The 17,689-nt window shown below is 43.3% G+C and overlaps 1 protein-coding gene and 1 pseudogene across 2 annotated transcripts in view; one reads left to right on the top strand and one right to left on the bottom strand.

Annotated features, from left to right (window-relative positions):
• Positions 1-2,074: 2,074 nt before the first annotated feature.
• Positions 2,075-17,689, bottom strand: part of LOC120936296 (b(0,+)-type amino acid transporter 1-like) — a 51,899-nt gene continuing 36,284 nt past the window's right edge. Inside the window, exons 2-4 of one of the 2 annotated variants that reach the window (XM_040348537.1) lie at positions 14,656-14,780; positions 5,634-5,721; positions 2,075-2,787 (exon numbers count right to left, since the gene is read on the bottom strand). In XM_040348537.1, the coding sequence (XP_040204471.1) occupies positions 2,557-2,787; positions 5,634-5,721; positions 14,656-14,780 (444 nt within the window). In that variant the 3' untranslated portion in view covers positions 2,075-2,556. The remainder of the gene's footprint in view (positions 2,788-5,633; positions 5,722-14,655; positions 14,781-17,689) is intronic. The other variant, XM_040348536.1, reaches the window with a different exon arrangement.
• Positions 9,364-9,515, top strand: LOC120938738 (annotated as a pseudogene).

Consider the following 17,689-nt stretch of genomic DNA (forward strand, 5'->3'; position numbering starts at 1 on the left):
TTTGTATCGATCTTCTTCTTTTCTGTTTTTTTTGCGAGTCCTGGGCTTTTAAGGCTCCCTTCTTGAGTCATATATTGCTGTATGGAGCTATTCCCCGTTTTATTCTTCGTTGGTTTTGTAGTGCCACCCCTCGTCGATCTATCCATTTTGTTGGAGGGTCTAATTCTCTTCCCCAGTTTGAAAATGTTTTTTTTTTTTTTTTTTTTAATATATTTAGGCCCCTTATCGGCCCACAATCTCCTTCACCGGTGTATGCTCCTGCCTTCCCTTAACTACTACTCAAACCCTGAGCAAGTAGATATTTTAATAAGGAGAGGGCCAAAGGAAAGCAGGGGCCCCGAACTGAAGGGAGAGGGCCAGGGGCAGAGCAACAGAAAAGAGGACGTTTACTGCTTCAAGCAGGATTACTGGGGCTACCGGATTCTCTTCTTATAGGAGAATACCTACAGTGTCTTTACAAAGTTATCTCCTGTGTTTCAGCAACCCAATACGTCCTAATTGTTCCAGAAAATGAGGGAGATGCTTTATGTCAGGAAGGGTCTTGATAATCTTTTCACTGTCCCCCATTCATCAAAACTGGGATTTTCCAGCTTCTCATAATCACATGTGCGTCTTATACCAGTAATGTCTAGAAAAATAATATATTTATGACCACCCTTCACCAACATGAATTTTCCCTCAGAGCGCTAATTCTTCAAATCCCAGGCCATCGGAGATGTCGGTAATTCAACTATATGAAGAGCATTTAGGCAACTCACAAGAGGAGAAATCAGAAATTATATCACCCCTTAAATTGTCCTCTTATTTAACTCCACAGACCAGCCTAAGCCAATTGAAGCGGTTCCATACAGTTCTATTCAGTAAGGACAGGGAGCCAGACTCTTAAATAAATCATAAACAGCAAGCAGTGTAGAGATATTGCAACAGGTGGAGAACTAAATTAGTCCAGATATCATACCCCTCAGATATTCCCTCTATTACTTCATCCTATACCAGTATGAGTTATAAGTTCAATTACATTTTGTCTTCATATTCCCTTCAATTGCAGCTGTCACGGATAACAAACCCAGTAGAGGACTGGCATCTAGTCATTGTCCAATTTTTACATAAGAGGGCACCTTATGGGGTGTAAGTGTACATACTTCTGGAGGGCAATGTCATAACAAACGGGGGGGGTCACGGGGGGGGGGACCCGATCAGACTCGGCTCTACTGAGCGCCTCACCAGACCCTTTGGTTATCCTCCTGGACCGCTGCCCGGCTGCGTGTCTCCGGTGGACTTATGGGCTTCTGAGAACCCCGCACGGCATACTCAGATTGCCAGTCGGCTTCCTTTCATCCAGCGCTGAGTGCGCAGCAGCTTCGGTTTCTCCGGCGCAGCGTGTCTAGCAGGAACTCGTCCGCCGGCGCTCTTCAGGTAAAGACCCCCGAGTATGTCTGGTCCCGGCGGGGATGGGATACCCGCTCGTTCCCCGCAGCGTCCGGGCTCTCACGCTGTAGTCTGCGGGGCCACGAGCGGTGCTGACGGGGCCTCAGAGCGGCGTGTGTCTCCTGCCGCCATGGAGCCGTCCGGTACCTCCCACCTCACTCACGCCACGTCACGTCCTCATCCTCCCTTGATTCAATTTTTTAAACATTAAAGGCAAAAATATTTTTTGGAGTGTGGCTGTCCAGAATTTTCCTTCATCCTTATTGCTATACGCATTGCCAGCACCTGTGGCTTCTTATCTGGAGGAGAGGTTCATTACAATCTGATCTACCTGGAGCGGTGACTCCCTTTCCCTACATGTTTGAACTCATGTCCGAACAAGCCTGAGCTCATTCCTAGTCAACAGCTATACCCAAGTGAAGGGGCCTTAGTGAATGCCTATGTAAAGACACACACCTCTACCTAGAATTGAAATCCTTAAGCCTGGTGCACACTATCTGTTTTTTACATTCAACCCAACAGGCTGAATGAAAAAAAATGGAAGAACTTAGGAGGAGCTGCTGTACCAACAATCTGATGTTGGTACAGTGATCTCCCCTGCTGAGCTATTGTTTTCTGACAGGGGGATGGCCCCCCGGTGAGGACACACCAGATCAGGGCTCTCAGCTATTGGCTGAGAGTGTTGATCGGGTGCTAATTTGACAGACCTTTTTTGATCATGCCTCTCCAAAAGTTGGCCCGGCTGTTTCTATTAAAACGGCCAATGCTGCCCAATATTTGGCCCATGTGTATGGCTCTTTAGTGATGTGTGTCCTGGCACTCTTCTCTGGAAACAAAAGAAATCCTTGTTATGATGACCTAAGCTTTATTTTACACATGAGTGAGAACAATAAAAAGAAATGTTCTAATCTTTACATTGAATGCATATATTCATAAGTCAACTAGACAGAGAATACATTTTATATGAAACAAGTTAAAGAACAATTTCTATTTTCTATTTCTATTTTCTATATTTCACATTATTGAATTTGTCACAGAAGTATTTTATATAAACCTTCAGCAGTCCAGAGGAACTGGAAGATGTGATATCTGCTCACAAAGGGGCAGCAGATGTCTCCAGGCCTCTTCTCAGTCATTTTTCTCAGCTGGAGAAACTTCCAGCAGCAGCTGCAGATAAAGAGTGATGGATCGGAAACATTTGGGGGACCATTTATAATGGACCACAGGTATGTAAACAATAACTCCGCTTAGGATAAAGAGAACAACGTATAGATACTCCAGCTGAGGACTGTCGATGATCGGTGCCAGGACCAGGTATATGGCGGCGATAAGTACAATCCCTGGGATAATGATCGGAACCTGAAATAAATATATTGTCGTGGTTATGGAAAAAAACTTTGATTCCTGTCTTTTGCTTTCATTAGAATTGTTGGCTGAAGAACAGAAACAGATGAGGGTTATTCAATTTTTTGTTTATTCTAGTCTTCTTTAAACTCCTTCTCACCCAGTCCCCGCACCCTTTAAATGGGTCTTTATGCCTGGGGGCAGGACAAACTTCCTGATCACATGATCACTGTGATTGGCTGTCACGGTGGCCACATGATCACAAGTCAATCTCTCTGATTCTCAATTATGACTAGTGAGCGAGAGCTGTCTATGACAGCTTGGTCACTTTGCTGGGAGTTCACAGAGAGCGCACTCTTAGCACGGCCCTTCATGGATGATACATGTGAAGCATGGTCGTTAAATCCCGCCCTCTTTGCTGCCGCACGTATGCGTTACATGCAGCAAGAAGTTAAAGGACGGAATGATGGGAAAAATAACCTATACGCTTCAGGGTGACTGTTCATTTTGGTAGGGGTACTTGTTGTAGTCTATTGTTACGGATGGGCTCCTTGAGAGGGAGTGGGGCCATACGTTCTTTTGTTTAGCACTGGATTTGGGAGCAGGCAGAAAGGTCTTACATATATTGTGTGGGGGGGAACAGTTATGCTCTGACCCCATTTCATTCCTGTTCATCCCATTCCGTTTGGCAGATGTTGACAGTGTCTGATGCAAGCATTTCTGTCCCCCCCTTCTTCCTCCTCCCCCCCCCCTTTTTTATTTTTTTTATCTTTTTGTCATGTTCTGTTTTTGTACACCGGTCTCTGTGTTCTGACTGGTCAATGTTGTTCACGCTTGTGGCCTGTTATTGTATACGTGTTTTGAAAATTCAATAAAAATAATTTTACAAAAAAAAAAAAGAAGTTAAAGGACAGTTTTGATTACATTAACGTTAAATGCATTAGCAACATCCTAAAGTCTAGTTTACTAGTGTAGCCAGGTGCTTGGCTAAGAATGGAGAATGAAAGAAACATTGACTGCTGCTGCTCTCTATAGACGCTTCCCTGCAATGCTGAACTGGTTACCAGCTATATCACCCAGAGGAGGAAGCTGCTGAGCAGGAAGAGTCCAATAGACTGAGTCAGACAGCACTGTACTGTGTGAACTGCAGTCCAGAGGAGAGAGATTATACTATAATCAAGAGCTTTTAAACTGCATTTTTCAGAGAGAGATTGGCAGGAGGGGAAAGAGCTGAATTTTTCTCAGACTGTACAGGACACAGCTTCCATTTGCCATGAGAAAGACCAGAGAGTGCACATTGCTGTCCAGTGTGCACCATCACTGCTGCATATCGGCAGCCTGAATGGGTTCCAAAGTGTTGAGTTTGGGGGTTCAGACAGCCAGGGTCACCTGTGTGCAGAGCAGTGAATAGACTAATCCCTGTGTATAACCGGATGGTGAGCTGTGATATCACTGGGACTGGTGAGTTCCTGCTGTGAGGATTTATTATTTGCTTTTAGAGAGACAAAAGCCTTTAATAACTCACTATACAGCCACCTAGTAGCCTTATTGCTGACAGCAGGCTTGACTGGGACTATTCTTATATGCACTAACAGTACAACTGGGCCCCAGCGCTAGCCGGCAGAAAAGTTGGGATTAAAGACTGTCCCTTTACAACTGCTTCCAAGATACCTTCACCTTTGGCTTATGCTAAGAGGTACCTCTCAGTGGACATTGCACCATATTCTGGCCATTCTCTGAGAGAGCACTCTAGACTAGTTATAGTATTATTATTCACATTGCAGTTATTGCATTAATGCACAGTTTTTTTTTGTGGACTTTGCTGGTTCAAGAGTTAATTCCCAGTCTAGTGGTACAGAACTCTTTTCGAAGCTACTTTGGCATAGTAATTATACTGTGTCTGAACCTACCTTCTGTGTGTTCCATCATGTTCAAACTATTTGTTATAAACCGTAACAATACATTGAGTTCATATACCACTAAACGGTCTTGAATCTATTTCCTGATGCTAATTTGCAGCCAAGTTAAAGTTATCTGTACTTATGTTCTTATAAGGGCTTGCAGTAAGTTTTATTTAACCAGGTGTGTCAGAGTGGCCGAGGTTGTTGTTGAAGTTGAGGAGCAGAGCAGAGAATCCAAATTACCAAGCTCCTGCGTGCTAGACAGTATAATCACTATGCCAAAGGAACTTAGGGCTAGACAGTATAATCACTATGCAAAAGGAACTTAGAACAGAGTTCCATACCACTAGGCTGGAATTAACTCATGACTCAGCAAGGTCAACAATAAACAGTGCATAGAAGCATTAACTGCAATGTGAATAGTAATACTATAACTAGTTTAGAGTCCACTCCTGGAGAATGGCTAGGATTTGGTGCAATGTCCCCTGAGAGGTAACTCTTTGCATAAGCAATAGGTGTAGGTCTCTGTGTAGCATTGGGACCCAGAGGCTCTGAGGAAAAATGTATTACTTCATCAGCCAGCAGAGACCCCAATGTCTTCTTCTGTGTTATCTGGAGACTGTCAGTTTCAGGACTGATTGCCACGACAAGGTGGCTTTTACAAAACTAAATTTTTCCACATGTTTGTGAGTAGTTTTTAATTTGTTATCAGTATTAATAAATATACTTGGAATAATGCACTAGGCTGGGGCACCCTCTTTTCTGTATTTTTCTATCGTTGGGGCCCAATTGTACCTTTGGTGCACATGAGAATAGTCCCAGTCAAACCTGCCGACATCAAAAAGGCTACTAGATGGCTGTATGGTCAGTTCCTAAAGGGCTCCGTCTCTATCGGCTGAAGAGGTTAAGGTAGAAATAACTTGTGGATACAGCTAAGAAGCCGAACATTTTATCACTTACTTTATATGGTCGGGGAATATCCGGCTTCTTAATCTTCATATATATCAAGCCAGCAATCGTTGTACCATAGAAAAGCCAGGTTGTAAAGCTGAATGTAGACAAGAGAACAAGATTGCAGTAATCAGAATTTATCACTGTATATACTGAAATGTTCAGGCATTGTAAAGAGCAATGATGTCTGAAATAAGGATAAGATAATGTGACAGCTAACCACCTTTAGCAATCATAAAGCTAGCAATAACAAAGAGGACATTTTTGGATGACCTGCTAAATTTCCATAAATGGTCTGGACTTCTCCTTTACCTGAGATTACATTAAAGCTGGTCTTTCCATTGAATAACATTTGACCAGCTGCTGATGAACCGGACACAATTCAATCAGTGGGTAGTTTTATTGAAAATACAAAGGGGTCAGATGGAAAATTGTTTGCTGAACAGAGCAAGCATCCAATCATATATAGCCAGTGTTCGGGTGTTCTGACAGCCTTTGGTGGCAGCTGTCAGAATATAATTGTTACAACAGGAAATTTTATTTATCTACACTGTTTATGTTTAACCTTTTCGCGCTAATTGCCTCCCTGCCCTTTAAGATCCCCTCCCAGGGATAGGAAGCTTACCGATCCCACTGGCTACCATGCTGGGAGTGCATTAAAAGCATGGTAAGTTGAAAAACACAGGGTGACCGCATATATGCTTCATGGCCCAACTGCCAAGATATATGTGTACGGCTGTCGCCAAGGTGTAATAAAATAATATGTTATGTAGCGCCCCCCTTACTTTCAGTATGGGCACTACGCTAAAGTTAGTGGGGAATGGGAGAGTTACCTTGCTCCCATTCACTATTTGTTTAAATTTTGGGGCTTCTGTCATTCCAGAAATGTCCACTGGGTCAGTCTGTGGTCCAGGGATGCAATGTCATCCCTGGCCAGCAGTTGGCGCCAGAGGGGTTCGGGCAGAGCAAGCTTTCCCCAGCAGCCAATTAGAGAAGTTTTCCCTCGCAAGGCATGCTGGGGTATATCTGTGACAGGTGTCATGTGTTCTAAAATCTTTGCGTGGTCCCCGTTCCAGGTGCGGCATCCACCTTCAGGGTGCGCGCATCCATGGACCCCGCCGGCGTGGCCCACCTGGCCGAAATTGCAGGCTACGAAAACCCTCATCCGGAGGTACAAGGGGACCCCAGTGACTTGCTGGGTTCCCGATTCTACTAAAAGGATCCTAGGCTAAGTGCCATACGATTGGGGAGTTGGTTTGATGAGGACCCGGAGGCCGGTCGTCCAACAGAGCCTGAACAAACCAATCGGGGATCCGGTGACCAGAGTACTGACAGGTATGTTTGCTGTCGTCTGGTGACCAATGCAGAAATCTACTGGGAGGTTTCGCTTCATTTATCTACCTAGCTCAGTTATTGTAATTAGCCTGTGACAGAGGCCCTAGAGCCAGGCCTGTTTCCTCCCAGAAATCCTAAGTGACATCTCAGCTGCCAGGCTTGTGGAAACGGGTCTGTCCGGGGGCACTTTACCCACTCAGTTGGAGTGGCAACGAGTTACAAATTGGTACTATACAGAGCAGTACTGACTGTTCCATTTAATATCCAGGCCTGATACTGCAAAGTTTCTCTCTCTCTCTTCATCAACCTTGTCATTCCCAATTTATGTTGATGTTGGCTATGTTGGCCTGGAAAATAAAGCATTGGAAAGAAACCCTTATTCACTGTCTGGACCTTCGCTCGCTGTTTGTCTCCTACCACTGCACCCCTCTGCCATATCAAGGTAACTCAATAATCCAATCCCAAAAACAAACCAGCGGCTCCTTCGGGGGTGAGCGCTACAGTTCTATTTCTTTTGTTTAGCCCTGAAGCCCTGTACACACGGGCCAGAATCTTGTCAGGAAAAAAACATTGTCAAGAATCTCTTGCCGCCCGAGTGTACACACACTCCTTTCAAAAGAACCGTGATTCTTTTGAAAGGCAAGAATGCGGTGACATGATCGCGTACGACGAGCATGCGCTCGTCACATTCCATCTATTTATTTATTTATTTATTTATTACTATTTGTTTATGAAGTGCACATATACCACCAGTCGGTGGTGCCAAAGCGCTTAGTGACAGAATGCCCGGATGTTCTGGCGAGAGTAGCATAAATAAACGAAACTGCAACAAAGCAGAGGAAAAGACAAAGAAGAGAAGAAGAAAAGAGAAAGGGAAAGGGAGAAAAAGATTTAGAAGTCAGCGAATAAATGAACAGAAGAAAATTAGCCTAGGATTGGAATGCTTGGCAGAATAGCCAGGTCTTCAGCTTTTTTCTGAACGTGAATAGGCTTGGAGAGATGCCGCTACCGCCATCTTGCTGCACCCTTCCTATGCCTAGGAAGCTACCGCGCTTGCGTCAAAGTCATTTCGAGCATGCACGGGTTTCCACAGCGACAGGCAAGTATACACACTCTCGGGTTTCTCGGCAGGAAATTTTCCTGACGAGAATCACGACAAGAAAATAGAGAGCAGGTTCTCTGTTTTTTTAGTCAAGATTTTAGGCAGTTTTCTTGACGAGAAACCTGAAAGCCTCGTACACACGCTCGGTATACTCGGCAAGAAAGCTCTGCCAGTAGTTTTCTTGCTGGTTCTTGCAGAGAAAACCGAGCGCGTGTACGAGGCTACAGACTGAATGAAAGAAATCTATGGGAGTATGACCTGCTTACGCACACATGGCTAAGAGCCATTACAGATCTGCCTCACATTTACCCAGTACCCTTCATTGCATTGGGCATTTGCCTTCTGCAACATTCATCTTCCAGTATTATAATTATTACTGAATATTCAGAGAATGCAGATGAACCATGCATTACACAGTCTTTATAGTCAGATCACTTGTTACTTATCACTGTATACATGTTACATAGATCTGGATGGCTCCAAGAATAGGCTAGGATGCTGTGTAAAGCCCCAAGGTGAATTTGACAGTAGCAGGGATATAGTTAGAAACCCTCTGTTCTAGGGAAAGAATTAATGGGCTCCACCCCTTTTAAAATCAACCTTAAGGTCCCTTTCACATGTACGAATCCCGTGAGGATCCATACATGTGTATCCGCTTGCTCAGAGGCGATCGCTCTGTTGATCCCCGCTGAGCCGGCAGATGACACTGTGCAGGGACTGCCCTGTCAGATCTCCGCTCTCCCCTCTGGGGTGGATCGGATGGACACTGACCATCTGTCTGTGTTCACCCGATCCGCTCTGCAGACGGATGGAAAAATAGGATTTTCCTCCGTCTTCAGAATCGGAGCATTGCAGACACCGATGAGATCGGGTGTCAGCAGATGTTCATCCGCTGACACCCGCTATCTCATAGGGATTAATGTATGTCCCTTTTTCATCCGTAAAAGGATGGATGAAAAAGTGGACATACAGTCCGCATGTGTGAAAAGGGCCTAAAGGATATTTTCAGGTTTGCAGTCAAATTTGAGAAAACCCCACTACATGTTTGTATGTGTTCCTATTCACACAGAATGCCTAAAACAAATGTAATGTGTCATGGCTGACTGAAAGGTTTTTTGAACAATGTTAAATTGAGCCCGTCCCAAATCTGTCCTCATTAACATACAATGCAAGAAGCCAAGTCTCAACACCTTTAACTCTTTGTTAGAACAGACAGTGTTCAAATCTAGTTACCACTGATAATGAAGATCTGCCTGCACAGTACAAACAGGGTTCATTATGGCAAACACAGCTGCTGCCAATATCGCTTCTCTGCTCTTTGGCTATGATCAAGTGTGGTATCTGTTCTTATCAGTGTCCAGTAGGGGTGCTATGCTGTCATTCTGGCCTAAAGGGGGGCTGGGATGGCTGGCTATATAGTCCCCCTGCAGGAATGATGGGGGCTCTGAAGGCTAGTATCAGCTGGAACAGAAACCAGGGCACCCACAGGCAGTTGGGGCACGGGAGTAATTGCCCCTGGAAAACTCCTTCTAGTTTTAATAGATCTACCCTGTCTGGCCGTGGCCTAAGAAGGCAGAGAGTCCACCGTGTCCTTGCTCCCTGGGTGTGGTCACCCTAGGGGTGCTCTTAGTAACACTGGGGTGTGGGAATCCGCGATTTGAAAAGGCACATGGTCACGGCACCATTTCTGCACTGCGCCTTGGGCTAGGCCTTTTGGCGAAGTCTGAGGCAATTTTTGTTACCAGGCCTTAGGGTCTAGCCAGTGCGTTTATTTTATTTATTTTTCTCTGTTTGTCACCTTTCACCTTTGTGTGTGTTTTTTTTTCTCACTGGGTGAAGGATGTGAGTCCTCGGGCTTGCCCTGATGTTTCGGGGCAGGATGTTTGGCCCTTAGGTTCCTTTCTCCCCCAAACCTGGGGGTCTGTCCTCTGGAGAGCCCCTTGACCTAGTACTCGGCTTCGGCTGGCCATAAGGAAAGGGGTCGACCAGGCCTTTTGGCTAGGTGGACCATTTCATACCCTAGGTACCTGTCAGGAGCCTTGCGCCCCGGGGGATCAGGAAGAGGTCCTACCCCTTTGGGGGATGGACAAATCACACCCTAAAGAGCACTTTCTAGTGTGTATTCACATGCATGTTTTTTTGTTTACTTAAAGGGGTTGTAAAGGTATTTTTTTTTTTAAATAACAAACATGTCATACTTCCCTCCACTGTGCAGCTCGTTTTGCACAGAGTAGCCCCTGGGGTACCTTGTGGCTGTCTCGGCTCCTCCCCGCAAGAACTAACCCCCTTCATGCAAGCTCTCTCCCATGGGGGTTAGTTCTTGCGGGCTCGCTCCTGTGGCTGCGCTGCTTTTAATCAACCAATGAATGAGCCGAGAAGCCCGGCCGAGAATCCAGCGCGTTCACGGCGCAGGACTTTCGAGGGGTCAGGTAAGTAAACGGGGGGTTGGGGGGCCACTAATCCTCAGATGTTTTTTCACCTTAATGCATTAAGGTGAAAAAATGTGTGCCTTTACAACCCCTTTAACGTTTTTTACATTTTTTGGTTTTCAGTACCACCATGGATTAAAAAAAGAAAAAAGGTGCCCACCCCCCTTATTTTTTTTTATGCTAGAGGGTTCAGAATAGAGCATAAAAAAAAAAGGAATCTGCCATTTGTATTTGTTTTTTAAGGTATGCTATATGAATAGTGACATGTAACAAATATAAAGTAGATATTATCCCAATTTGACTGCAAAATTGGAAATAAATGGCAAAGGTTCACTTGTACTCTTCCCCTTTGCACATACTGTACTTACCTTTCCTTCACTTCCCTGTCACTCTGTTCAGTGGCCAGGAGCGAATAAATGAGAATATGCTGCCCTCGTTGGATGCACATTTGTTATAGGGTTTGTTAGTGGCACCCCATCTAACAAATGCGCATTTTTTTTTATAAGTAAAACCCAAGTGTTTGTCTAATTAATTAATTTTACAAAGCCTTATTTTTTTTTAAGCTTTGAATGTTACTTATACATAGTACAGGACACTAGGGATCGGCCCTGCATAGTAGGTACCATATGTGTCCCCTTTGTTTGGGTCGTTATTCCTTTTAAAGGGATGACAAATAACAGGCTGAAGTAGTCAGGGTTCTGGGGTGATTCAACAACAGAAAAACTTACTTGCATCTTCCCCAAAATTGTTAAAGTGACACTAAATGTTCACTTTTCTTTTTTAAATAACAAACGTCATACTTACCTCCACTGTGCAGTTCGTTTTGCACAGAGTGGCCCCAAACGTCCTCTTCTGGGGTCCCAAGGTGGCTCTCTAGGCTCCTCCTCACAATAGATAACCCCCTCTGGGAAGTTCTCTCCTGTGGGGGATACCTTGCGGGCACGCTCCTGTGTCATACAATCGGCATCCATAGGATGCATTAAGGTGAAAAAACACGAAGGTTTACAACCCTTTTAAGCCCTTATATGGGACCTGGAATTTAGAGAATGGGGAGAGTTTTGGTGGGAAAGAGTCTCCCACCCTGATTACTGGTACTATTGTTCTAAAAAGGTTAACCCCCTTTTGGAGGGGGCTGACAATGGTCAGGAAACAGTCAGCAGGTATAATTGAGGTGTAACTTGGAACAGGACATGCTTGTGAGGAAGCTGAGTTCAGTTTGTAATTGAGACATGGCTGAGCTTTGGTGTCCTTTTCTTTGGAACCTGATGCAGGCGAGGGTTTTAAAACCCTGGTAAGGGACAAGCTTTCCTGGCAGTGAGCCAAAGTTTTTACATTGTTCCAGAGTTTATGGATTGCTTTTGTTTTGTCTGCTGAAGAAAAAAAAGTTTGCATGTTTTGAAAAATAAAAACGACTTTGTTTAAAAAAAAGTTGGCTGGTGATCCAGAACACTGAATATCATTACATACAGTATAGACCTTTTTTGAGAATTCATGTGTACTACAAAAATATTCCTGTTTGCCTTTTAGATATCCCCTAGGATCTTTCGGGGTCTACTGCTGTGTGATGTTGCCCATAGACATGGTTTATCTCAGTCATCCTATGATCATTTCTTTCTGAAAGACAATCCTTTAATCTAGAGGAAAACCTTGTAATGGCTGCATCACAATGGTGTACCAGTCCTTAAAGGGGTTATAAAGAAATTTTTTTATAATAAGCATCCTTTACCTGCAGACATTCCTCTTTTCACTTCCTCATTGTTCGTTTTTTTGCTCAGAAGTTGCACTATTTATTCTCTGTTCTGTTCACTTCCTGCTTGTCTGATCGTTATGCTGCATACACACGATCGGTCAATCTGATGAGAATGGTCTGATGGACCGTTTTTATCAGACCAAACCGATCGTGTGTAGGCCCTATTGATTATTTATCCATCGGTTAAAAAATTTGAAACTTGTTTTAAAATGAACCGTTGGATACCTAACCGATAGAAAAAAAACGATAGTTTGTAGGCACGTCCATTGGCTAAAAATCCACGCATGCTCAGAATCAAGTCGACGCATGCTTGGAAGCATTGAACTTCATTTTTTTCAGCACATCATTGTGTTTTACGTCACCGCGTTCTGACACGATTGGTTTTTTAACTGATGGTGTGTAGGCACGACTGATCATCAGTCAGCTTCATCGGTTAACTGATGGAAAAATCCATCAGACCGTTCTCATCGGATTGACCGATCGTGTGTACAGGGCATTACTCACCACAGTGAAGGGAGGCTTTACTGCTGTGTTCAGTGACGTGCTCGCCCCCTCCTGGGAAGTACATCTGTGCGGCAGGACGCTCTCTACATGTTAGAGACTTCAAGGAGGTGTGAATTACTGGGCGTGCCGCAATGCATACTGGGAAATGTAGTTCATACATGAACGAGTGCCGCAAACCAGGAAGTGAATGAGAGAACAGAAACTAGAACGCCGGAGGTGATATAGATGAAGGAATTAAATAGGTATTTACTTGTTTTTTAACAGAATCAATACACTATTCTGTCTGTCTACCTTGCAGACATTGGGCCAGTTTCAGAGAGAATGGCGTAAGTTTAGGCGGACGTAGCACATCTCATATACGCTACGCCGCCATAACTTAGAGAGGCGAGTACCGTATTCACAAAGAACTTGCGCCCTAATTTACGGTGGCGTAGTGTAAATGGGCCGGCGTAAGCCCGCGTAATTCAAAGTATGCTGGTAGGGGGCGTGTTGTATGGTAATGAATCGTGACCCCACGTAAATGACGCGCCTTACGAACGGCGCATTCGCGCGCATGCTCAGTATCACGTCAAATTTTCTCCGTAAATTACGCCGGCTCAATGCTTAGTCGACGTGAACGTAACCTACGCCCATCCCCATTCACATACGACTTACGCAAACAACGTAAAATACGACGCTGTTCCGACGTTTCCGACGTCCATACCTTAACATGACTTATCCCTGCTTTATGAGGGGTAAAGTTACGCCGGTCATACGCCTTACGTAAACAACGTATTTTAATAAGCCGGGCGCAAGTACATTCGTGAATCGGCGTATCTAGCTCATTTGCATATTTGACGCGGAAATATACGGAAGCGCCCCTAGCGGCCAGCGTAAATATGCACCCCAAGATACGACGGCGTAGGAGACTTGCGCTGCTCGTATCTTGCCAATAGTGAGGCGTATCTGATTCTTTGAATCAGGCGCCAAGATACGACGCCTCACATTCAGACTTACGATGGCGTATCTGGAGATACGCCGTCGTAAGTTGTTTCTGAATCCGGGCCATTAATTTTAGGCAAAAAAATGTTTTCCTTTACAACTCCTTTAATGCCCCTTATACTTAGGGCCACATATAGTGTAGCCAAAAGAGTCAGCTATCTTTCAAGTTGGCTTTGAATTGCATGGCACTTGTGCCAAATAAAGTTTCTCACATCATCTGACACTGCATTTTGATTGGTTTTGTTCCCCTAGGGCAGTGGTTCTCAACCTGGGGGTCAAATGATGATTTGCCAGGGGTCACCCAATTCTGGGCTGTTCCTGAAGCCCACACCACTCTCCCAGCCTTTTTGCGGCCACCCAGCAGGGCTATCCCTGGAGCCTGTGGCAGCCCAGCTGTGGTGTTCCTGGAGCCCGGAGCCGCCCACTCAGCCTCTTCGCAGGTGCCTATTCAGTTCACAGCATGGCTGGGGGGCAAAGACTAGAGGTCAGCTGACTGGTGAGGAATGTGAAGTGGGAGGGGCTGGAGGAGACCCTATCTCCTGATTTCGGCATAGATGTCACTGCTACAAGACACCACAAAGTCAGGGACACAGTGAGTAACACTACCTGTGATTATAATTATTACCATTAAAAGGACTCAGGTAGCGCTAAATGTCAGTGGGTTAGGGGCGCAAATTACTTGTCTTGCCTCGGGTGCTGACAAATTTTACTGTTAGGGGTCCCCACAACTTGGGAAATTTTATTAAGGGGTCACAGCACTAGAAGGTTGAGAACCACTGCCCTAGGGGGTCACCCAGTGCCAGACACCAATGCTTTTCAAAGGTACAGCATACATTTTATAATTTACTGTGTACAAGGCTAAGTGCCTGGAAAATGAACATCTGATGGACAAAGAATACTGTATTATGAGGAAAAAATTAGCTCACCTACCTGGTATAGTTTACAATAGTACTGAAATCAGAGGGAATGATCATTATTAATGAGATGGCAGATGTTAAGATGAGGGCAGGGGAGGGTGTGAGCCGTTTCACATGAACCATCGAGAGAATATTTGGCTGCAAGTGAGATAATTCATAACGATTATTAAAAAAATAAACGTATGATAACAAATAAGGACAGTTAACATTATCATGAAGGTGGATGCACACTTTGTTTATATATTGTGTATATATATATATATATATATATATATATATATATATACACAGTGGGGATCGAAAGTTTGGGCACCCCAGGTAAAAATTTGTATTAATGTGCATAACGAAGCCGAGGAAAGATGGAAAAATCTCCAAAAGGCATCAAATTACAGATTAGACATTCTTATAATATGTCAAAAAATGCTTAACAGTTGGACAGAGGTTCTTTTCATTAAATTCTGTGCCCTTTCTTCTCCAAACGTACCTTTGCTCATTCCGGCCAAAAAAGTTCTATTTTAACCTCATCGGTCCACAGAACTTGTTTCCAAAATGCATCAGGCTTGTCTATATGTTCATTTGCAAAGTTCAAACACAGATTTTTTCCATGAAGACCAAATTTGTACAAGTATCTCTTTATAGTGGAATAGTGTACCACAACTCCAGTGTCTGACAGATCTTTCTGGAGGGATCGTGCAGTCAAACGTGGGTTTTGAATTGCTTTTCTTACAATCCTGCGGGCTGTTCTGTCTGATATTTTTCTTGGTCTTCCAGATCTTGCTTTAACTTCCATTGTTCCTGATGACTGCCATTTCTTAATTACATTCCGAACAGAGGATATTGACATCTGAAAACACTTTGCTATCTTCTTATAGCCTTCTCCAGCTTTGTGAGTGTCAACTATTTTCAGTTTTCTAGACAACTGCTTAGAAGAACCCATGGTGCTGATTGTTGGGGCAAGGTCAGATGAGTCTGGGCATTTAAAACCTTTGAGATTGACATCACCTGGTCTTCCCAGACGATGATTGAGAACAATCCATGACACTGGCAGGTCTCAGCTTTGCAAAGGGGGCAGTGCATGCTAGAAATTCTGCAGGGTGCCCAAACCTTTGCAGACGCCATTTTTTTGTTTTCTGTAATTTTGAAAGTGTAAATGATGGAAATAAAATCTAACTTTTTTTGACATATTATAAGAATGTCTAATCTGTAATTTGATGCCTTTTGGAGATTTTTCCATCTTTTCTTGACTTCGTTATGCACATTAATACAAATTTTTGCCTGGGGTGCCCAAACTTTCGATCCCCACTGTGTGTGTATATATATATATATATATATATATATATATATATATATATATATATATATATATATATATATATATATTGTATATAAATAGACAGATCGATAGATAGATATATATATTATACACATTTACAGGGATCTCCATGTCTGAAGGGAAAAAAAAGGAAGAAGATAAGTCACTCCTGTGACTCATTCAGTTGTATGTCTAAATTTCAGCTTGAGCTATTGAACTTCGAAGACAGCAGGCTTTCTGCAGCAGAGTTAAGCCACCGACCCATAGGAAAGAACATTGCTGGATTCCCCCTTCAACACAGTTATGCCGCGTACACACGGTCGTTTTTCGGCATGAAATAAAACAAATTTTTTAAAAATGTAATTTAAAATGATCTGGTGTGTGGGCTTCACATCGTTTTTCGGCTTCTGAAAAACGACCAAAAAAAAATTCGGACATGCTGCATTTTTTAATGTCGTTTTTCAAAATGTTGTTTTTCGTGTTGTCAAAAATGATCGTGTGTGGGCTAAAATGACGTTTTAAACCCGCGCATGCCCAGAAGCGAGTTATGAGACAGAGCGCTCGTTCAGGTAAAACTACCATTCATAATGGAGTAAGCACATTCATCACGCTGTAACAGACAAAAATGCACGAATCGTCTTTTACTCACAAGGAATCAGCTAAAAGCAGCCCAAAGGCGAATAGAACTTCCCCTTCAGAGTGCCGTCGTACGTGTTGTACGTCACCGCGCTTTGTTCATCATTTTTCTAAAACGATGGTGTTTCGGCAACGACGTGTTTAATGATGAAGTTGGAAAAACTTCGTTTTTTTTCATGATGAAAACGTCATTTTTTTCATGTCGAAAAACGACCATGTGTACGCGGCATTAGTGGTGATGGGTGGATGTGGAGCTATTGTGTTCTCCCAGGTAGGGGGGCGTGCGGAGCTGTCCCTGCTGCCGGGAGAAGACACAGTGATTATTGCTAGGATCCATTGGCAAAAATCGCATTAAAAATCCAACATGCTGGTTGTACCCAAGTTGATCGATCTATCAACTTGTAGGATAAGTGATCTAAAATATGGATAATTTATTAGTTACCACTTATGGATAAGTGATCTAAAATATGTATAAAACACCAATCCATTAATGAGCCACAAAAAAATATATATATAAATATGTAAAAAATCAAGTGCGAAAAAACGAAATTGATGTGTAGCTGCCACATTTAATAATAAAAATCTCAAGCTATCACCCACACAGATCACTCTAGGTGAACAGCAGTGCTAAAGTGCAAAATCCAATACACAATAAAAATATCAGTGCATGCTATAAACACAAACACTGATAATAATGATAAATACACAGTAACAGTGTGATAACAAACACAAGCATAAAGTGATTAAGTGAAATCACCCAAGTACTAATAAACATAAAAAAGAAAAAAATATAGTATAACTCAAGTCCATAGAACTGAATACCAAAGTATGTCACAGTGCACTTAAAAGTCTTCCAAATATGTAGAGTTCTTCACAACACCACTTGTGCGCCAATTGCCTTTTGCCCTTAAGAACTTAACTCAAATCTAATTGCTTCTCATTTGCATTTTTGGCAATAAATATAATAAATCTGATATAGCGATATCCGCCTCTTCTCCAGTCGGGTGAGACATTGCCTGTGGGCATTAGGTCTAACCGTTGTTACAATTTGGACAAATGCAATTCATGCTTGTTTTTAATTGGAATAATGTAAGTGCAA

This window comes from Rana temporaria, chromosome 4 (genome assembly GCF_905171775.1).
Source record: "Rana temporaria chromosome 4, aRanTem1.1, whole genome shotgun sequence".
In the NCBI taxonomy this organism is placed as follows: domain Eukaryota; kingdom Metazoa; phylum Chordata; class Amphibia; order Anura; family Ranidae; genus Rana; species Rana temporaria.